At 37.6% G+C, this 23,716-nt stretch overlaps 1 protein-coding gene and 1 pseudogene across 1 annotated transcript in view; both read left to right on the top strand.

The window, feature by feature from the left end:
* The window catches only part of LOC109436229 (transmembrane 9 superfamily member 2-like), a 95,146-nt gene that overhangs the window by 13,230 nt on the left and 58,200 nt on the right, over nucleotides 1-23,716 (top strand). Inside the window, exons 2-7 of the mRNA XM_088794812.1 lie at nucleotides 2,847-2,914; nucleotides 3,935-4,028; nucleotides 9,369-9,496; nucleotides 9,699-9,828; nucleotides 20,760-20,887; nucleotides 23,507-23,618. Coding sequence (XP_088650938.1) covers nucleotides 2,847-2,914; nucleotides 3,935-4,028; nucleotides 9,369-9,496; nucleotides 9,699-9,828; nucleotides 20,760-20,887; nucleotides 23,507-23,618 — 660 coding nt within the window. The remainder of the gene's footprint in view (nucleotides 1-2,846; nucleotides 2,915-3,934; nucleotides 4,029-9,368; nucleotides 9,497-9,698; nucleotides 9,829-20,759; nucleotides 20,888-23,506; nucleotides 23,619-23,716) is intronic.
* Nucleotides 4,517-4,900, top strand: LOC109436225 (cell division cycle-associated protein 3 pseudogene; annotated as a pseudogene).

Consider the following 23,716-nt stretch of genomic DNA (forward strand, 5'->3'; position numbering starts at 1 on the left):
TGGCTCTCCAGGGCACTGTTGGCACCGCCTCCCCAGCTCCTGCAACTCAGTGGGAGTGTATGGCGTGTAGGTTGTGAACTCAGTCACAGCTGGGTTGCCGGCAGCAATGCCCCCGGGGCCCAAAGGTTGCTCATGTTTTACCTTTTGCTTCATAATGGGCTGCAGTCTCCACTGTGGGGCTCCTCCTCTAACAGGTGGACCCGAGCTTCTAACACCTCCCATCGGGACACCTGGTCCCGTACATGGGCTGTTCCAGCAAGTACTTCCTCCAAGTTATGATGCACCACGGTAAGAACCTCCTCCAACCGATGGTCCCGAGCTTCCAGCGCCTCCCCTCGTGCCTGCTGATGCAGCACCTGAGCTATTTCATTAAGCGCATCCTCCATGTTACGACGCAAGGTGGTGAGGAACATCCAGCCCACACGGCCGGCTGTACCCTTCGCCTCCTCCAGCAACCGCTCAGCCAGAGCCTGCAGGGCCCTCTCCACACTGGCCAGAGAGCCATCCATGTCCTCCCACCCCTCCTCAGGGGTCCAACTTCTGAGAACAGTGGCCACCGGATACCACACACTGTGTGGGGGCCACACGTCCTCCTGCCCAGAGTCAGACGCCATTTCTGCCTGGCCAGAATCCTGCTCGCCGTGCCAGGCATCTGATTGGGTGGAGGCCTCAGAGCAAGATGTCCGCAATCCTCAGAGCCTACAGCAGCAGCAGATCACCAAAAGGAAGGCGATACCTTCTATGGCCAAGAGGGTGGTATGCCATCTGGAGGCTCGAGTCTCCCAGGCAGACCGCGCCTCCCTTTCCAGGCACAGCTCCTCACGGGCCTTCTAAAACTGAGCTTTCATACATGTAAACTGCTCCATTACCTTACAGAGAGTTTCGGCTGACACCATACCCTGCTTGCTGTGCCATTTGTCATGCAGGGACCCATGTGGGGTCTCTGGTCCCGCTCCCCACATAAGAATGCAGGACATGGTGAAGCCAAAAAGGAACACCCATGGAGCCATAGATAGGGGAGTCAGACCACTATATTCTCGCTGGCCCCTGGGCGAGACACACACAGTAGGATCCACACGATCTGCAGTCCGCCATTCACTTCTCTCTGCCTACCAACCAATCAACCAACACCGTCATGGCAGTTACGTCAGCAGCCAATTGGCTAACTGGCTACAGCCAGCAGCTAACCAGTCACAGCCGACAGCCATCTACCACCTGAGCCAGCACCACCCCATGCGAGGCCGAGAGCCTGGAAACTGCTCTCTGGGACTCCGTCTCCACAATTGTATAGGGAATATAGTCAATAATACTTTAATAACTACTATAGTGTCAGGTGGGTACTACATTTATCGAGGTGATCATTTTGTAAGTTATATAAATGACTAATCACTATGTTGTACACCTGAAACTAATACAATATTGTATGTCAAATGTAATTGAAACATAAAAAATTATTTTAAAAAAATCTAACCATATGGTAAAGATGATAGCAGGTGTTCAATTTTTTTAAAAAGCAATGTATGGAATTTTGAAAAAGAGTAAAGTGATTGCCCAAGTTGTGCTGTCTTAGTGATTTAAAAAATCCTATCCAGGGGTGACTGCTTTAGCTCAGTTAGTTAGAGCATGATGCTCGTAACACCAGGGTTGCCAGTTTGATCTCCACGTGGACCACTGTGCGCCCTCCACAACTAGACTGAAACAACTAATTGACTGGGAGCTGATGGGTCCCAGAAAAAACACACTTAAAATAAATAAAAGTTAAAAAAAATCCTATCTGGTAAATTATTAAGAGCACAGCTGAGACACAGGGAAGTAAGTAAAAATGTCCTGTGAAGAGCCAGAATAGACATCATAATGTTCTCTCATGTTCTCAGACAATCTTTTAGACATAGTTTTGACAAATCTAGTTATTTATTCCAGATTGAGGGCTTGCTCTTTAGCAGATTAGGGGAGAAAAAGGAAGGGAGAGGAGGTACAATGACAGCTGATAGCCAAAAGGAAAGAAACATAAAAGTTTTGCAAACAAAGTTTACGTTTTTTGGTAGGAGTGAGGGGGTGTGGGTGGCAGAGGTGTGGGTAGTCATCTCTCAGCATTTAATTTTGGAACAAATAGCTCTTCTCAGATCATTTGATACTAAGGATGTCACAAGTCAAAGCAGGTGCAACGGTTAATGTCTAAAGTGACCTTGAGTCATCAGGAAGGTTAAATTATGACCATCATGTTCTGTTTAAGATAAAAAATAGTGAAGTGTATTTTGGAATGAGTCTTATAAAAGTGGTTGAAACAATACAAGAAAAGCACTTGTGCAGGTAGCTTTAATTATCTCAAGTTCTTAACCTAAGTTCCATGGACGCCAGGGCCTCTATGAAGCCTCTTAAAACTGAACAGAAATTTAATAAAAAAAAAAAAAAATCTGCTAGTGAAATTCAGTAACAAAACAATTTCAAATAAATTTTCAGTAAAAAAAAAACTGAACAGAAAATTTGATGAAGATGTATGCTTCTCGGGGGAGAGGGGCCTTAGCTTTCATCATATTCTCAAAGGGTTTTATAATTTAAAAAGTTTAAGAACAGCTGAGCTATCTGAAAAATTTATGTATTCAGAGAACCTGATGATGTGAGATAAATGAAATGTTATGAATTTATAGCTATACTGTGTTAAAAATTTATAAATCTACTGTTATAAATTTATAACACTGTACTAAGTTAGAAATTTATAACTATACAGTTATAAATTGAGGGAAGCAATAGACCCAATTACCTTTCAGTTACTTCATTGTGTATTTTGCAAGTGCTACTTTATTTTACTTTGTATTATTAATGAATGTTTTTTTCCCTTCTTATAGTCATCAGTAGCACTATATGTAAATAGATTGGACTCAGTGGAATCTGTCTTACCTTATGAATATAATACGTAAGTTATAAATATTATATCTGATATAATTGTGATTGTCTTAAAGTGTGCCTTAAGTTTTTAAAGATAGTGAATAAAAGCCTTGTATATATTAAGAAATATAGTAGTAATTTTGTAATAAATGTAACAAGAAAAAATGATTAGAATAGAGAACTTATGATGTGAGCAAGATAAATGCTTAAAAAATCAGGAAGTTGCCATAATTTATTTCCTTTCTAAGAGGAGCAAATTATAAATTTACTACCCTTTGAACTTAAAAAACATATTGTTGCTGTTATAGTTTATTTCTAAAACATGGAATAAGTATGTTTATACTAAGGTTTTTAATGGATGAAGATGCTTTGTTTAACAATGAGCAGTTATTACATAATCAAGATTAAGTATGATCAGTCATTTGAGAATAACAACAAATGATGTGCTTTTTAGAAAAAATGATTGTAGTTTCCTTTGGTATTACTTTATTTCCACTAATTAAGCAGAAATAAAATCAGGTCTGATTTTCATTAAAATACCAGGTGTAAATGTAGGGTGCTGGTATGAATATTTAAAATATTACACAGGCCTACCATTTATTTTATCTTCTACTTAAGCCATTTTATATTCAAATTTAAACGCAGTTGCAATTATATTCACCTAGTAATCATTTGATTAGGGAGTATGTGAGAATGTGTTGGGGGAGGATTTTGTTTTTAAGTTCCTCTTTGATCAGAGCTGATAATTAGTTTCTAAATGTCTCAGGTTAGAATTAGTACAGCTTGAAACTATTGTTTGATTTTTTAAAAGTAATTTGAAGCTTAACTCTTAAAATACTGTTAATTTTTTAAAGGTTGTGATTACCTACATTATAACAGTCAAGAGCAGTACCATGAACATAAACAACGTATATCAATCATAATTAGATACATTCTGGGTCATATTTTTAGAAGCGTCTACCATGAAAAGTGGAGAGGCTAGATAAATTACAAAAACTCATTTCTTTGCTGATTTTTAAAAATCTTATTTGAACCTCTCCTCTTTTAGCTTTGACTTCTGTCAAGACTATGGAAAGAAAAGCCCTTCTGAAAATCTTGGACAAGTACTATTTGGAGAAAAAATAACATCATCTCCTTACCAGGTTAGGTAGCTGATCTTATTATTAAACCTTATTTTAAAATGAATCTTCTGAAAAATGACTACAGATGCTCCTCAACTCACGATGGGGTTATGTCTTGATAAACCCATTCATTATAAGTTGAAAATATCGTAAGTTAAAAATGCATTTAAACAGAGGGAGTTGAGGCTCTAGCTGCTGCGCACCCAAAGGTGGAGTTGGGGTCTGGCATTCCCCTCCTTGCCCTGGGCCGGGCCCTGCCCTCCCTCCTTGTTACTCTTGGTTGAGAGTAACAAGAGCATCCCAATCACTGCAGTGCAGCCTCTGCCGCTCAACAAGCTTCTGCACGAGGGGCAGACCCGTGTTCACCTAGTGCCGGCATCCTGCACACTCCCATCCAGGTGGAGAGCTCTCCACAGCCAAACCTACCAGCAAGGGAGCAGCTGGAGGGCGCTAATGAGGCCCAGGGCTCAGATCCTGGATCTCCTACCCTTGGCATTGCATGGACACATATGAAGACCAGCAGCGGAGACTCAAACCAACTGGTGGAACAGCTGAGTGAGGTATTTGAGACTGAAACCCCCAAATTGAACCTCCCTCACAGCCTGTTCTGCACTTAGAGGCACCTTCATCTTCTGAATCGGATGTGCCTCTGGCCACCCAGTTTTCACTTGAGGACCAGATGCCACCTTGGAGTCAGACTGAGCTCCCCTCCAAGCAGGTGTTTTCTGAGGAGGAAACAGGACAGCCCTCAGAAAACCCCTTTGGTCAGCCAGGGCTCAGACAAACTCTTGAGGGACCCCGAGATGCCCCGATCTTCAAGTACTAAGTGCAATAGAAGGAATCCAAATGGCAAGGTATCTAGGGAGATCCCCCCTCACCATCCTGCAGGATGACATCCCCTCCCCCCATCTCTGACACCATGACAGGGTAAGTGACCTCCCCTGAGTGAAAATGTTAGGGAACTAAAGGATGGAAACATTCTGGGAACTGGACAACTTCTGAGAACTGGAGGATGAGCATGGGAGCAAGGCCAGGACCATGACAAGGAAAATCAGCTGTCATGCAGGGTGTCATGTGGGGTCTCAGCTCCCGCTCCCCACATAAGAACACAGGATATGGTGAGGCCAAAAAGGAACACCCACGGAGCCATAGGTAGGGGAGTCATACCACTATAGTCTCGCTGGCGGCTGGGATGGAGACACAGGAAGCAGGAGCCACACAATCCGCAACCTGCCGTCCACTTCTCTGCCAACCAACCTCACTTGCTAGCTGCAATCCGCAATCCGTGCTTGCTGGCTCAGCCACCATCTTCTTGCTAGCCCCCATTTTCTGCTAGCATAGCCACAGCAGTTATATTAGTGGTCAATGGCTCACTGGTTACAGCTGACAGCCAACTAACCACAGCTGATGGCCATCCAATCACAGTTGATGGCCATTTACTACCTGAGCCAGTACCTTTCCACGTGAGGCCGAGAGCCTGGAAACTGCACTCCTGGCTCTGTCCCCCCACACCAGCACTTTTCCTTGGTAGAGAACTAGGCCTGTGTGGCCCCAGCCCTGGGTTCACCCAGGGTCTAGTGATATTCCATGTGCTCTCACCCCTTCCTTCCCTGGTAGACTGGAAAGGCTCATTTTCTTCGACTCCCCCTAAATTACCAACTCTGGAAGCTTTGTTGGGCTTTGTGTTTTATATGTTTCTTGTATATTAAAGGAAGTGCTTTTAAAAATGCATTTAATGCATCTAACCTACCGAGCATCACAGCTTAGCCTGGCCTACCCTAAATGTGCTCAAGGCTTACATTAGCCTATGGTTGGGCACAATCATCTAACACAAAACCTTTTATAACCTCGAATATCTTATGTGATTTATAATGCATATTGCTTTTGCACCATCGTAAATTCTAAAAATTCTAAGCCAGGAACTGTTTGTACTTATAATTATAGCAGAGTCTTTGTTTTAAAAGGAGATAGAGAAAAAGGAAAGGAGGTAGGATGTGGTGTTGCCAGAAGGATGCGTTACTATATGCTGTTTAAGCTATCTGCAGATGTTAGTGGTTCCTCATAAAGGTTTTCCTTGTCAAGTTTTATTTTTGCTTTATATAGAATTAAAAAAATTCATTTATTGTTCTTGCATATTTTGGGTTGGGTGATATAAGCAGATAGACACTCTCAGTGTCTATTGATATTGCCTTCAATATCTTAATAGATATGGGGATAGAGTAAGGATGTTTTCATAAGCAGTTATGATTATGAAGGCATTAACTTTTTTGTTCTTTTCCCCCAATTTCATTGAAATGTAATTGAAGTACAATTAACTGCACATACTCAAAGTACATATTTGATTAATATATAGAGAGGATGCCAAAAAAATGTATACGTACTTTAAGAAAGGATGAAACTGTATTAAAATTGTAATACTCAATATATACTGATAACAAAAGATGAATACAAGTCATGTGTATACATTTTTGGCACCCCCCCATTTATATATACATATATATATTATGCAATTTCATTACCTGTGAAGATTCATGAACCCACTGCCACAACATAGTTTCATCACCAAAAAGGTCCCTTATGCTGCCCATTTATAGCCACCCTCATCCTTACTCCACAATTTTACCCTTGAGAAATACTAACCTCTATTTCTATAATGTGATTTCAATAATGTTATGCAAATGGAATCATACACTATGTAACCTTTCTGGGATTAGCTTTTTTTAAAAAAGATTTTATTGGGGGAGGGGAACAGTGCGTACTTCCAGGATTTTTTTCCAAGTCAAGTTGTTTTCCTTTCAATCTTAGTTGTGGAGGGTGCTGTTCATCTTCAAGTTGTTGTTCTTTCAGTCTTAGTTTGGAGGGCGCAGCTCAGTTCCAGGACCAGTTCCTGTTTCTAGTTGCAGGGGGCACAGCCCACCATCCCTTGCGGGACTCGAGGAATCAAACTGGCAACCTTGTGGTTGAGAGGACGCATTCCAACCAACAGAGCCATCCCGGAGCTCAGCGGCAGCTCAGCTCAAGGTGCCGTGTTCAATCTTAGTTGCAGGGGGCGGAGCCCACCATCCCTTGCAGGACTCGAGGAGTTGAACTGGCAACCTTGTGGTTGAGAGCCCATTGGCCCATGTGGGAATTGAACAGGCAGCCTTCGGAGTTAGGACCATCGAGCTCTAATCGCCTGAGCCACCAGGCCGGCCCCGGGATTAGCTTTTTTTTTTTTTTTTTTAACTCAGCATAATTCCCTTGAGATCCATCCAGGTTTTTTTGTGTATCAATACTTATTCTTTTTAAATGGTGGTTAGTATTCCATGGTATGAATGTACCAGTTTATTTAACTATTCACCCTATTGAAGGACATTTGAGTTGCTTCCAGCTTTTGACTATTATGAATAAAACTGCTATGAACATTTATGTGCAGGTTTTTTTGGTGCAGATAGGTTTTCATTTTTCTGAGATAAACACTCAAGATTGTAATTGCTGGGTGATATGATAGTTGCATGTTTAGTTTTGTAAGAAACTGCCAAACTCTTTTCCAGAATGGCTGTACGATTTTACATTCTCACCAGTAAAATCTGAGTGATCCAATTTCTCCACAACCTTGCAGCATTTGGTGGAGTTATTTTTTTATTTCAGCCTTTCTGATAGGTGTGTCTCATGGTTTTAATTCTCATTTTCCTAATGGCTAATTATATTGAATATTTTTTGATGTGCTTATTTGACATCTGTATTTCCTTTTCAGTGAGATGTCTCCCCTTTTGCCCATTTTCTTTATATATATATATATATATATATATATATATATATATATATATTTATTTATTTTTTAAATAAAACTGTATTTAGTACTTGTAACTTGATTTCTAAGATTATTACCTGGTTCTATGCTTTAAAAAGGTCAAGTAGCTTTCTAAATAATCTTTTATTTTAAATTAAAGTTTATTGAGGGTGACAATGGTTAGTAAAGTTACATAGGTTTCAGGTGTACAATTCTGTAATACATCATCTATATATCACATTGTGCGTTCACCATCCAGAGTCAGTTCTCCTTCCATTACCATATATTTGATCCCTTTTGCCCATTTTCTGTTTGGATTTTTTGTTCTTTTACTGTTGACTTTTCAGAATTCTTTATATATTTTAGATATGATTCCATTGTTGCAACAGTAGTTTGCAAATAGTTTCTCCTACTCTGTATGTACCTTGTGTTTTCATCCTCTTAACAGGATCTTTCAGAAAGCAAATGTTTTTAATTTTTATGAGGTGCAATAATCAAGTTTTCCTTTTGTGGATTCTGCTTTTGGTGTCAAGTGTAGAAAGACTTTGCATAACTTTAGGTCCTGAAGGTTTTCTTCTATGCTTTCTTCTAAAAGTTTTGTAATTTTACTTTATATATTTAAGTCTGTGATCCATTTTTAGTTGTTTTTTGTATAAGGTTTGGGTTGAAATTCATTGTTTTCTTTTTTGGCCTGTAGATGTCCTTTTGTTGAAAAGACTATCCTTCCTCCTTTGAATTATTTTTGCACATTTAAAAAAAAATCACTTGGGCATAGTTGTGTAGGTCTGTTTTTGGGTTCTCCATTGATCTGTTCCTTTGGTCTGTGTGTCAGACATTAGCTTTTCCATGATTAAGGTTGCACAAAATACCCCCGTCGAGTACCATTGTCCTAACAGAAAAGTATACCTTTTCAGGAAATGTTGTCCCTTGGACTGAAGAAATGTGACAGTGTTGTTCAACTCAGCTACCAATAAGGAATTTTTTGGTTAACATTTGTATGATTTCAGGATATGAGGTGCTAAATATGACTTTCTTTTCACAATTTATTCTTGCTCATTATTTCCTGACTAGTAACACTGGCACTTTACCTTGATAATTCCCCATAGCCAGACCTTGTAAACAAGAGGTTTTATATTAAACATATCAAATATTTTATTACCAGTTTCTGGTAACAGCTTTATTGAGAGATAGTCACATACCAAATAATTCATGCACCTAAAGTGTCCAATTCAGTTGTTTTAGTATATTCCCAGAGTTGTGTAATTGTCACTACAATTGATTTTATTATCACTTTTAAGTGAACTATCATGATAGGTTATAGGAAGCTACAGTAGATTTTATATCCCACTTTATATATTACTGAAGAAGCCAAATTAATTCTGTTCAGTGATGAAATCAGTGTGTGTGTGTGTGTGTGTGTGTGTGTGTGTGTGTGTGTGTTTCTAGTGTAATCATTTTGGTATGAATTGAAACTTAGAGGAGATAGTGTTGAGGATGATGGCATCCTGAAGTCTCTGAGGACTTTTTGTGACATTTGATTTATAAAATTTAGTCCAATCTCTTAATATTTTTAATTCTTTTTTTAACAGTTTTCTTTTAACAAAACAGAAACATGTGTAAAAGTATGTGTAAAATCTTATGATACAGCAAATGAAGACCAAAACAAAAAGTTGGCTTTTTTGAAGAAAGGAATACAACTGAATTATCAGCATCACTGGTAGGTTTCACATCTAAAAGAACATGACTTAATTTTTCATTTCCTTTCAGAAGTAGTTTTAATAGATACTTGAAATTATGTACTATTTTTTGTGACTTGACTTCCATTAAAAATTCGAGCCTAAATATATGTAAGATGGTGTTAGTATTGCTTGATGTGAAATGTTTGTTAAATCTTTTCTTTTTAAAATATTTATATTTAGGATTATTGATAATATGCCAGTAATATGGTGTTGGGATATGGAAAATGGAAAAAAATACTGCACACCCGGATTTCCAATAGGATGTTTTATTACCCAAAGTGGCACACCGAAAGATGCTTGCATTATCAGTGTAAGTGTTGAGAACTTACTATAGAAATATAAGAATGTTGCTTCACTTACAATTTGCTTTCTAGTATAGTCACTTAGCCAACATTAATGGGAAACCTACCATCTTCTAGGTGTTGGGGATACAAAGACAAGTAGACATGGTCCCTGTCCTCTAAAAGTTCACAGTTCTAAGTGGGGAGATGGCATGGAAACAAATCAATGCGATAAAATGTTATATAATAGGATACTAAGGGGCAAGGAGGATATAATGGAGGGACTGCAAAGGTATTTGTCATATAAATGGGCGGACGAGCATTTCTAGTAGGGAAACCAGTAGATCAAAAGCTTAGAAGTCTGAAACAGAATGCTATGATTGGGAGACTGAGTAGTTGAGCATGTCTGTGGCATAAGGTTTGGGGTTTGGGAGGTACAGCTAGAAATGAAGCTTAAAAAGGGGGGAAGACAGAAGCCAGATTATGGAGGGAGATCCTGTATACAATGGTAAGAATAATAGCATTGAATGCCTGTTATGTGCCAGGAGCAATGTTATATTACTCTATATTCAGTGACTAATTTAATCCTTAGAACAACCCTCTTACTAGAATCTAGTACTGCGGTTTCACAGATGATGAAGCTTAATCTCAGAGAGGAGAGGGTAAGTGACATGACTAGGGGTATAGAGCTAGTAAGTGGCAGAAGTAGGACTCCAATTCAGATCTTTTTAACTGGGAAGTCTCAATCACACTGTGTTTGGAATCTGTCTTGTGGTTCTCAAACTGTCTTCTACTGGGCCCTAGGGTAATAGAAGTGTCCTGGGGCTTCCATGAGGCTAAAAAAGAGGCTGAATAGGCATGGAAGAGCTGAACCAGGGCAACACTGCTTTAAATCTGTTTTATATGTGAAGATTCGAGGTGGATCAATGATGGGATGAAGAGGAATGGAGAGGGAGGAGTATAGGATGACTGCCAGGTTTCTGGCTTGGTTATCTAACTGATGGTACTCTTAATTGTTTTTTTTTTTTTTTTCCCAGAGAAAAGAACAGTACTTCTTAAATTTCAGTAATTCATGCACCACCTTGCCTTGGTGATTTTTGCCATATATGAGTCACCTGTATTTTTACTTATCTATTTTTAAAAATCCATTAATTATTCTAAATCTATTTAGAAACGATACTTTAATAGCCCAGAAATTACGTTTAGTATACTACTTATATTTTTTACTAATTTTGAGTAAATAGGTAAAAAAGCAAAGTACCAGTTGTTTTTCTTATTTTTTAAATCTGTTCTAATGCATTCCTTTTTTTTTTTTTTTTTAGATTTTATTGGGGAGGGGGAGCAGCACTTTATTGGGGAACAGTGTGTACTTCCAGGATTTTTTTCCAAGTCAAGTTGTTGTCCTTTCAATCTTAGCTGTGGAGGGCGCAGCTCAGCTCCAGGTCCAGTTGACATTGCTAGTTGCAGGGAGCGCAGCCCACCATCCATTGTGGGACTCGAGGAGTTTGAACTGGCAACTTGTGGTTGAGAGCCCACTGGCCCATGTGGGAATTGAACCGGCAGCCTTCACAGTTAGGAGCACGGAGCTCCAATCGCCTGAGCCACCAGGCCAGCCCCCAATTGATTTTTTTAAAATCTATTATACTACCTGAAATTATCTCATGTATCCCCACTGATATGTATTCTTCACAATGTGAAACATTGAAGTACAGAATATAGGAGCGACAAACAACTGCTTAATTGATGATTCTTTTAAAGTAAGGGAGGAGTGGCAGGAGAGAGGAGTTCATGAACAGGAGAAATTTTGATTTATATAGCTTATGTTTGATACTACATAGCAACGTGGTTTTTTTTGGACCATTTAATGACCATGTCTGTAAAGATCAAGTCTGAGAAGAATAGACGGACCAATAGGATGAAAAAGCCCTAGTTGGTCAAAGTAGCAGTAATTTATCAACATTTGTGGTTTGCCACCCTAAAATTACCAGGGTTAAGTAAAACCAGCAATTGCCTTTTGTTATTCCTTTTATATATAGATAGGAACTCTTTCTTGTGAATCTTCTCATTTATTTTTACTTTAAGGATATTTATTTTGCATAGATGTTGAAGTCCTCCCCCGCCCCCCACTTTACACAGTCTCCCTTTCATTGCATAGTTGAAGCTGTACACAAGTTTCCGAAAAGTTGTTCATAGTGTTTATAAGGTTATTGATCATATTTGTGGGAATAATTATATCAGCTGTTCTCACAGTGAGGTCTGGGGCTCTCTGAGAACTTTTCAAAGGGTCTGCAAGGTCAAAACTATGAGGTCAGACAATTAAGTTTGCGAACTTGTTGCAACGATGTTGCTAACCTTTTTTGATATCAGAGGGATTATTCACTATGAATTTGTACCAACTGGACAAACAGTTAACCAAGTTTACTATTTGAAAATGCTGAAAGGCTGCGTGAAAGAAATGAAAACAATCTAAATTTTTCGCCAATTCATGGCTCTTGCATCATGACATTGTACCAGCTCACATGGCACTGTCTGTTAGGGAGTTTTTAGCCAGTAAGTAAACAAATAATTGTATTGGAACACCCTCCCTACTCACCTGATCAGGCCCTCAATAACTTCTTTCTTCACCGAAAGATAAAGGAAATATTGAAAGGAAGACATTTTGGCGCCATTCAGAACATCAAAGGTAATACAACAGTTCGGATGGCCATTCCAGCAAAAGAGTTCCAAAATTGCTTTGAAGGGTGGACTAGGCGCTGGCATCCGTGCAGAGCTTCCCAACGGGAGTACTTTGAAGGTCACTGTAGTGATATTTAGCAATGAGATATGTAGCACTTTTTTCCAGGATGAGTTTGCGAACTTAATTGTCTGACCTCGTATTTTCATTAATAATATTATGATGTTATTGGCCTTCTTTGCTCTCATTCTTTCATGAGTGTACAGTGGAATTTTCCAGAGGCTATATGAAGGCTAATGGGATGTGTGCTTCTGTATTCTTGTGTTTTAACATTTTCTCATTTTAAGTTCTAATGTGGTCAATATGGGTAGATATAACTCACATAAACAAAAGCTCTTTAGAGTACTTAATAATATTTAAGAATAGGGATTTTGAGACTAAAATGTTTGAGAACTGTTGAATTAGATGTTTGGAATCAAATTGGCAAATATGGTTTTCTGATTAATAAAAAGTTTTTTTTTTCGCTTTAAAATTCATTAGGTACAATGAATCAGGTACATTGTGCAACCACCACCACCATGATTACAAAAGTAATATATGTTTGTAAAAACCTTGTACAAGGGCCGGCCCGGTGGCTCAGGCGGTTGGAGCTCCGTGCTCCTAACTCCGAGGGCTGCCGGTTCGATTCCCATATGGGCCAGTGGGCTCTCAACCACAAGGTTGCCAGTTCGATTCCTCGAGTCCCGCAAGGGATGGTGGGCTCTGCCCCCTGCAACTAAAATTGAACACGGCATCTTGAACTGAGCTGCCGCTGAACTCCCGGATGGCTCAGTTGGTTGGAGCGTGTCCTCTCAACCACAAGGTTGCCGGTTCGACTCCCGCAAGGGATGGTGGGCTGTGCCCCCTGCAAGTAGCAACGGCAACTGGACCTGGAGCTGAGCTGCGCCCTCCACAACTAAGACTGAAAGAACAACAATTTGACCATTGTTCCCCAATAAAGTCCTGTTCCCCTTCCCGAATAAAAAAAAAAAAAAAAGTATGGTGTGTGTTATGTTAAAAAAAAACAAAACAAAAACAAAACAAAAAAACCTTATACAACACAGATATAGAGTATGAAGTGAGTCTCCCCATAATCCTCTTCAATTTTAATAGATTCTTTTTATGTATGTATAATTTATTAATCTAAATGAGATTATTATATATACATATAATATATAATACAGATATATATATATACAGATATATACGTATATGTGTGTGTGTATATATATATATATATATATATATATATATATATATAATCTGCTTCTTCAGTTATCTCTACTTAGAAGTTTATAATGGACTTGTTACCATGTTCTCCTATAGGTAGGTAGATAGATAGATAGATCATACAAGAGTGAGAAAGCATTTATGCTTTTTTAATAGTTTCATAATATTCCATTGTATGGATGGATCATAATTTGTATCCATTCTATCATGATTAGGTTTTCAATTTGTATTATTAAGAATGTTGCAGTGAACTTTCTTTTACCTCTCTGAGTTTCATCTGTAAAACGGGAATAAGAATAGTATATACTACATAAGATTGTGAGGATAAATAGAATAATATTTCTAAAGTGCTTGGAGCAGTGTCTAATACATAGTAGGCATTCAATAAATGATAGTTATTACTGTACAAACATCTGTGAACTCTTGTCCAATAATTACCTTAGGATAAATTGAGTGTAAAATACAGATACAGAAAACCACACAGAACAGATATAGAGTTTAATGAATTATTGTAAACCCTACCCAGGTCAAGAAATAGATTTTGGCCAGCCACTCCAGAAGGTATACAACTATCCCTACCCATTTATAAAATCCTTCCTTCCCCTAAAGTAACCACTATTCTTTTATCATAATCACTTCCTAAACTTTCTTTTATAGTTTTACTACCCAAGTCTATATACCTAGACGCTATAGTTTAGACATGATCATTTTATATATCTTTTTTTCAATATTTTATTATGAGCATTGTCAAATACACAGAAAAGTTGAATGAATTATCTAGTGGACACTCATATACCCAGCACCTAGATTCTACAATTAGCATTTTTCTATATTTGATTTATCATATATTTATTTGTCCATCCATATATCATTCATCCAAACAATGGTGCATATTCTTCTGGCCTTTATTTCCACAAATTGGCAGATGGATCCAGCGGCTTGAGCAGATTCAGGTTTCATCTCTTTGCTGAGATAAGGTAGGGGTGTGTTGTTTCATCATGAAGCACAAGATGACTCTTTTTAAATAATAGATTTATTATCTAGAGCATGTTCAAAGAAAAATTGAGTTGCCGGTACAGAGATTTCCCATGTGCCCCTGACCCACACATGCACAGCCTCCCTTATTATCAACATCCCACACCAGAGTGGACACTTGTCACCATTGATAAACCTACACTGATACATCATTATCACCCAAAGTCCACAGTTCACATTAGGGTTCATGCTTGGTGTTGTACATTTAATGGATTTAGGCAAATATATGTTATAGTATCTTACAGAGTAGTTTCACTGCCCTGAAAATCCTCTGTGCTCCACCTATTCATCCCTCCTCCCCACCTGATGTCTTTTTGTCTCTCTTTTTGTTTTGATACATGGATCAATTAATTCATTAGAGGTTATGCACACTGGAGAAGCTGGGGCATGTGGAGTGAGCTCCCATCAACCAGGGAACAAAACCCTTTTCCCTGGCAATGTCTGTCTAGAGCCCTCTACTGGCAAAGGTTCATTCAGTGCCAACTTGCAAAGGAAAAATATAGTATTTAAAATGCTCAGAGAATTTTCGCAGAGGTCAAAAAGCATGAATTTGGAGATGTGAGGCAATAAATCAATAACTGGTACATCTTACTCACATGTACTGATCAATACTCTGATGAAAGAGAGCCCTCTGCATGTCTCCAGAAATCTCTGTGCAGCTCTCTTTCCTCTTGTACTCTTGCTCCACAAAATCTAGGCCCGTTGGCCTCTCTAGACTTTGAACTTTGTCTTCTCAAGTTCTGGAGACTGCAGGGGTCTGCTTGGCTATCCTTTCCTTTTACTACAGGCTGGAAATTCTCTCTGGGAAGTAAGATTGAAGCATAGTAGGGCTCACTGTATTTGTTCCCCTTGGTGATCACTCTCTAAATGTTCTTTTTTGTCCAAAATCTGAAAACTGTCGTTTCATCTATTTTACCTATTTTTTAAAAGTTGTTTAATGTGAAAAGGTAAATCTGGTCTTGTGTTATTCCATCATGTCTGGAGGAGGAAGTCCAACTCCCTTGCTTTCTTGTTGCATACATTTGCTTGGTGTAAATTTGTCTATACTTTCATTTTTAACTTTTCAGAATCTCTTTGTTTTATATGTGTTTGTTATATACAACATATTGTTGAGTTTTGCTGTGTGGTATCTTCTGAAAAATATATTCCTCTGGGAGATGAGGGTAAGGGGGATCGAATATATTTGTGATGGAAGGAGAACTGACTCTGGGTGATGAACACACAATGGGATTTATAGACGATGTAATACAGAATTGTACACCTGAAATCTATGTAATTTTACTAACAATTGTCACCCCAATAAATTTAATAAAAGAAAAAAAAAAGAAAAAAAAAAGAAAAATATATTCCTCTTAATAGGTGAGTTAAGCCCATTCATATTTATTGATGTGACATTTGATCTCAGTTATATTATATTATTTTGTGTTTTGTTTACTATTTTTATATTCCACATTTTATTGATTCTAAGACTCATGTTTTCCCGTATTTTAACATTTATGAAATCAAGATGTATCTTCCAGTGAATAGCATGTTCAAGTTTATTTGGCAATTTTTTTTCTTAGCAGGACATAAAATAATGATGTTTTAAAATTGGTGGCATTTTAGATTCAATGAAATATGATATTTATTTGAAAAAACCTTATGTGGTGTACATTTCTTTGAGATGGTAAATTTGATTTAAAAAAATAATTATTAAAATATGGTTGCTGGTCTGCATTTTTATTGGTGTAATTTTTCTAATATTTAAGAAGGTTTGTATTTTTGTCACAGTCCTTTCATTTATACCTACTTATTAATCACCTCTTTCTTTAGAGGGTGTCAGGCATTTTCATGATTATGTGTCTTGTTATGCATTTTGATTTTGTTTTGTTTTTAATCTTGTTTGTAGTTCCTTGAGTTTCCTGGGTTGGTGACTTTTTCAGTTCTGGAATTCTCAGCCAGTGTCAGATATTTTCTTCTTTCCTTTTCAGACATCAGTTAAAGCTATATTAAATAGTCTCATTTTTCTCCTCCATGTCTCTTAACCTCCCTTCTGTGTTTTCCACTTTTTTCCCCTGTGATTTGTTCTTCTGGCCTGTCTTCTAGTCTATAAATTCTCCACTTGTTTTTTCTCTTAAACATAGGCATTGCCTTTTTATTTTATTATTTCATGTTTTTAAATCATTTAACCATCACTGACATATTTTGCAAAAATAATGCAGACTAACATAATTACCTTAGCAGGACTTGGCAATAATTTAAGACTATTGGCATTGAATTTTTAATTTCAGGAATCATCTTTCTATAAGTTTTATTTTGTTCTTTTCAAATCTGCTAGGTCATTGTTTTATAATTTTCTATTTCATGAATGTGCTTTCATGCATATATTTTATTTCTTTTAAATGTATAACATTTAGTTATTTTATTTTATTTTTTTAAATTTATTGGGGTGACAATTGTTAGTAAAATTACATAGGTTTCAGGTGTACAATTCTGTATTACATCATCTATAAATCCCATTGTGTGTTCACCACCCAGAGTCAGTTCTCCTTCCATCACCATGTATTTGACCCCCTTTACCCTCATCTCCCCCCCCCTTCCCCCTTCCCCTCTGGTAACCACTAAACTATTGTCCATGTCTGTGAGTTTTTGTTTCTTTGTCTTGTTCCTTTATTGTTTTCAGTTTTATATCCCACATATCAGTGACATCATATGGTTCTTGACTTTTTCTGCCTGACTTATTTCATTTAGCATAATAATCTCAAGATCCATCCATGTTGTTGCAAATGGCACTATTTCATCTTTTTCTTATGGCAGAGTAGTATTCCATTGTGTATATATACCACATCTTCTTTATCCAATTATTTATCGAAGGACACGTTGGTTGTTTCCATGTTTTGGCCACTGTAAATAAAGCTGCAATGAACATCGGAGCCCATATATCTCTATGGATGAATGTTTTCAGATTTTTGGGTAGATACCCAGGAGAGGAATTGCTGGGTCATATGACAATTTTCTTTGTAATTTTTTGAGGAACCTCCACACTGCCTTCCATAATGGCTGCACCACTCTGCATTCCCACCAACAGTGTATGAGGGTTCCTTTTTCTCCACAGCCTCTCCAACACTTGTTATTATTTGTCTTGTAGATGATAGACATTCTAACTGGTGTAAAGTGATATCTCATTGTGGTTTTTGTTTGCATTTCTCTGATGATTAGTGATGTTGAGCATTTTTTCATATGTCTATTTGCCATTTGTATGTCCTCTTTGGAGAAATGTCTCTTCAGGTCCTCTGCCCATTCTTAAATTGGATTGTTTGTTTTTTCTGTTGTTGACTTCCTTATATATTTTGGATATTAGCCCCTTATTGGAGGCGTTGTTTGCAAAAATCTTCTCCCATTCGGTTGGTTGCCTCTTTATTTTGTCAATGGTTTCTTTTGCTGTGCAGAATCTTTTTAGTTTGATATAGTCCCATTCATTTATTTTAGCTTTTACTTCTTTTAAATATATTACATTTAGTTAATTTTAAATCTGCCTCTGATTATTTCTGTATCTCAAATCTTTGCAGGTTTGTTTCTGATGGTTCTTGCTCATGATGCCCCTTTTCCTTGTGTGCTTTGTTATTTTGGGTACATACTCATTGTTCTTGAAAAATGTTTGTGGAGTTTCTTTGAGTCCTAAGATCAAAGTACTTTCCTCCTGAGATGATTTTCATTTACTTCTGCAAGGTGTCTTTGGGAAATACCTGTCTGGGACCACATTAAAGGAAATTTACAACTTGAACTTCCTGGGGCCACCTAGGTGATGCAAATCTATGTTAGGGTTTGCCTGTGACCACAACTTTTCAAGGACAGTTTTCTCCTCCTGCCACCCTTTGTTCTGTTTAGCATCAAGCATCTGTTTAGCATCTTCCTTATAGTCCATTGGGGGTGTGGAGCAGGTTTACTTTTAGCTCACCTTTACCTTGGAGGTGTTGCTATTGGGAGGGTGGGTTGTCTCACCTTAACGTGGAGAGGGTGTCATATTAACCTCACCTGGGAGGCAATAGTAGGACTCAAAGAGGTTAAATGACTTGTTTATAGTCATACACCTAGTAAATGCTGTTGGATTGCAAAACTCATATTGTTAATACTTGTCTTAGTTTGCTAGGGCTGCTGTAACAAAGTACCACAAAATGGGTAGTTTACAACAACAGAAGTTTATTGTGTCACAGTTCTGGAGGCTAGAATCTGAGATCAAGGTGTCGGTAATGTTAGTTCCTTCTGAGGGCTGTGAGTGAGACTTTGTTCCACGCTTCTCTCCTAGCTTCTGGTGATGGCTGATAATCCTTGGCATTCTGTGGCTGCCCCTGTATCTCTACAGTCTCTGCTCTGTCATCACATGACATTCTCCCTGTGTGTCTCTATTTTCACATGGCCTTTTCCTCTTCTTATAAAGACACCACCAGTCATATTGGATTAGAACCCACCCTAATGGCCTCATCTTAACTTGATTTTGTCTGCAAAGATCATATTTCCAAATAAGGTCACATTCACAGGTATTAGGGGCTAAGACTTCAACATACCTTTTCGGAGGACACAATCCAACTCATAACAAGTCTTATACAAAAATTGCCCCCAGGGCCGGCTCGGTGGCTCAGGTGGTTGGAGCTCCATGCTCCTAACTCCGAAGGTTGCCTGTTCGATTCCCACATGGGCCAGTGGGCTCTCAACCACAAGGTTGCGGGTTCAACTCCTTGAATCTCCCGAGGGATGGTGGGCAGCGCCCCCTGCATCTAAGATTGAACACGGCACCTTGAGCTGAGCTGCCACTGAGCTCCCGGATGGCTCAGTTGGTTGGAGCGTTTGTTCTCTACCACAAGGTTGCCAGTTCGACTCCTGCGAGGGATGGTGGGCTGTGCCCCCTGCAACTAGTAACGGCAACTGGACCTGGAGCTGAGCTGCGCCCTCCACAACTAAGACTGAAAGGACAACAACTTGAAGCTGAACGGCACCCTCCACAACTAAGATTGAAAGGACAGCAACTTGACTTGGAAAAAAATCCTGGAAGTACATACTGTTCCCCAATAAAATCCTGTTCCCCTTCCCCAGTAAAATCTTAAAAAAATAATTTCCCCCAAGTTCCCATGGAAAAATAGTCATTCAGTCTCCCTTAACCACTTCTACCAGAAAAAAGCAGTCAAATATTTTCTTTCTTCTGGATTAGGGCAGTGGTTCTCACAGTGTATTCCAGCACCATGAACATTGGTGTCCACTGGGAATTTGGCATCCCCACAGAGAATTTCAGGCCTTACCCTAGACCTAGTGAATCAGAATCTACATTTTAACGAGATCCCTGAGGGATTTGTATAAACTTTCAAGTTTAAGAAGCATTGATCTAGGAAGTTTGGATAATTATTTTCAGATATAGATATGGCTACTAAGGAGGGAACTAATGCCTGGTAGGGAGAGTTTAATTCTCTTTTTGTCTGTTTGATACTTCTGATTATAAATGCAAATATACCTTCATTATATAAAATGTGGGAAGTACAGAAAAGTATAAAGAAGCAGCGGAAAAATTGTTGCCTATAATCTCACTACCCAGAGGCACCATTGTTAACATTCTGACACACATTCTGCTATTTTTTTCTTCCCTCATTACTTTTATGATAAATAAAGCCCACATGTTTGATATACTTAAACTTGATATATTGATAATATTTTACCAGTTTATTTGTGTTACATCATAGTTTTGTATGGTTAAAAATTCAGAGATACATGCATTTATGAATTTTACAGTTTTTCAGTATTATTCATTTGTAACAATTGTTTAAGACTATAGATTTAACTAACATCTTAATTTTAAACCAACTGCTCATGACTACAGTTTTAATCTTAAAAAATACATTTATTCTTCACTATGCTTAATTTATAAATCAGTTTTTTAAGAAGTCTCAATTTTATATAGTTTAGTTTCTAGGAAAAGTTTAAACTTTTAAAAAAAAATCCTTTATTTTTTTGCAGTCTGAATTCAACAAAAATAATACTTTCTACCTCTTCAACCATGTTGCTATTACTATTACATATCACAGGGAGAGTGAAACAAATTGGGGTATTGCAAGGTTGGTTGCTGCTAGAGTTGATCCCAAAAGGTAATTACAGAATATCTTTTTAATTAGCGCCATTAAATTAAGATTAATTCAAAATGTAGAACTTCTCAATTAGAATTTTCATTTTTAGGATTCACATGTGCTATAACCTTAGACATACAGTTTGAAAAATCAAATAGGCAATTTTATTCCCTTTAGCATATAGTAAGCATCTGAATACCATGTAAAGTGAGGAAGAATTGACAGATCTGGAAGAGAATAGACTTACTGAGGGTATCCTAATTCTCTTCTTTAATTGCTATCACATCTTCTTTATCCATTCATTCATGGATGCTTCCATACCTTCATATCTTAGCTATTATATATAATACTGCAATGAACATGTGGGGGTATATCATTTTCTGTTAAGGTTTTTGTTTTCTTTGGATAAATACCAGAAGTGAAATTGCTTGGTAGTATGGTAGTTCTATTTTTAATTTTTTGAGGACTCTCCATAGTGTTTTCCATAGTGACTGCACCAATTTGCATTGCCATCAACAGAGCACAAGGTTTCCTTTGTCTCCAAATCCTCACCAACAGTTATTTGTTCTATTTTTGATAATAAACAATCTGACAGGTACAAGGTGATATCTCATTGTAGTTTTGATTTGCATTGCCCTGATGATTAGTGATGATGTTGAGCATCTTTTCATATGACTGTTGGCCATCTTTATATCTTTGGAGAAATGTCTATTTAGGTCCTCTGCCCAATTTTTAATTGGATTTTTTTTAAATGTCATGATCATCTTTTTCCTTAAAACACTTACTTCATTTGGCTTTTGGGTTGCCATACTTTCCTGGTTTTCTCCTGTCTCACTGGTCGCTTTTCTCCAAACTCTTAATGTTAGAGGGCCTCAGGACTCAGTCTTTGAACTTTTTATCTTCTTTATTTATACTCACTCCTTGGTGATCTTATCCTGTCTCATGGTGTTAGACACCACGATGACTCTTAGATCTGTAGACTTATATATTTAGCTGTCTAATTGTTATATCCACTTTAATATGTTTAATAGGCATTTCAAACTTAACAGGCCCCAAAATGAACTTCTAATCTTCCTTCCAAACCTGCTTTTCCTGTTGTCTTCTCCATCTCAGCAGATGGCAACTGCATCCTTCCAATTGCTCAGGCCCCAGGACCAAGGCATCACCTTTGATTCCTCTTTATCATTCTTCACTCATGCCCTATATCCAGTCCAAACCTTTGGCAGATCACGTGGCTCTATGTTCACAACATATTCAGAATCCATCAATTCTCATCAGCTTTACCACTATCACCTGGTCTAAGACATCATTATATCTCACCTGGATTATTGCAAAAACGTGGCTGGTCTCCCCGCTGCCACACTTTTCTTCTAGCAGTCTGTTCTCAATACAGCATTCAGAGCATTCCTTTTAAAATGTCATTTCATGTCAATCCTTTTGTCAGAACTTCTGGTGAGTTCCCATCTCATTTTGAGTAAAAGCCAACATTCTGAAAATGGCTTATAAGGCCTTATACAACCCATATGTAAGGTCAGTGTTTTAAAATATGTCTTCCATCTTGATTAGAGATCTTAACACAGTTTTTGCTGCATAATCTCTCTCATACGAAATGCAGGTATTTCCTATACTGGGTTTAAGGCCCATACTTAAACAGTAAACCTTGATATGCATTGCAGTAATTCAATCTTTCTCTTTAGTGTTACGTTTTGATCTGTAGCCTTAACAATTATTATTTCTTTAATTCATAATGTATTTTGGCTTTAAATAGAATATGTATATCCTACAAATACTTAATAAGCACATATTATGTTCCTGACGCTGGGGTTACAAAAATAAAAAGAAAGAAGTGCACATCAATAACCTTCACAGTTGTGAGCAAATGGTTTTATTGTGCATATACTTGTTGAGATAACATATTATTCTTTAGACAGAAGCCAAGAGATAAATTGTATGTTGAGAACCTAGAGCATCACTGTTTCTCCATTTGATTTTTCTCTCTCCCCTTTATTCCTCTTCTACTTTTCAAGTGATTTAATAAGAATCTCTTTATTACTGGCTAGTCATTTGTTAGCTTCATCAATCCTGTCTAGTTTCAAATGTTTTTAGTTTCTGCTTTCTATCTTGTTTTTAATAACCATTCTCTTCTTCAAACACAAAAGGCTTACATAGATTACGTCCTCAGTACCTTTCATTGCTAAGCATGGCATTTTACACACAGTAGGCCCTCAAATTTCTGGGTGTTTATAAATGTGATTTCTGCTTCATTTATTTGATTTTTTAACCCTAAAGCTAAGGTTACAAGGTCAGTTACTTAGTATATCGAAGAGAGTGAGATGAAAGATGAAAAATAAAGCCATTTGCTAATAGATTTAAAAAACCCCACAAATCTATCCACAGGCAAAGAGAAGATACTTAAATATTACATTTTGTGCAGTATATTGGGTCTCATTTGGTTGTTAGGGACATTTAACAACAAAAGTATTTTAAATCATAAGAAGTTTTAAAATTCAGAATATAATTAAATGCCTATTTTTTCAGTCTGATATTGTTACATGCTTGAAGCACTATGAATTGGAAATTTACAATGTCGGTTTGATATAAAAATTCCCCTCTCTCCATTTTTTCTCTCTCTTTCTTTAGCTATAAGCATTCGGATGAAAACTGCCTAACTTGTAATGGACCCCCTATGGAAATTCCTGGAGAATATACAGATAAGTTGAATATAACCTACACTTACTCTGTGAAATTTGAAGTAAGTATTCCATGTCATCACCTAACTTTTTTCCAAATCAAGTATATAAATATCATATATTTCATTAATATTAAAGTATTTTTAATATTTTTCAGCAG

This window comes from Rhinolophus sinicus, chromosome 18 (genome assembly GCF_057876585.1).
Source record: "Rhinolophus sinicus isolate RSI-liver-muscle chromosome 18, RSI-T2T, whole genome shotgun sequence".
NCBI classification, from domain to species: Eukaryota; Metazoa; Chordata; class Mammalia; order Chiroptera; family Rhinolophidae; genus Rhinolophus; species Rhinolophus sinicus.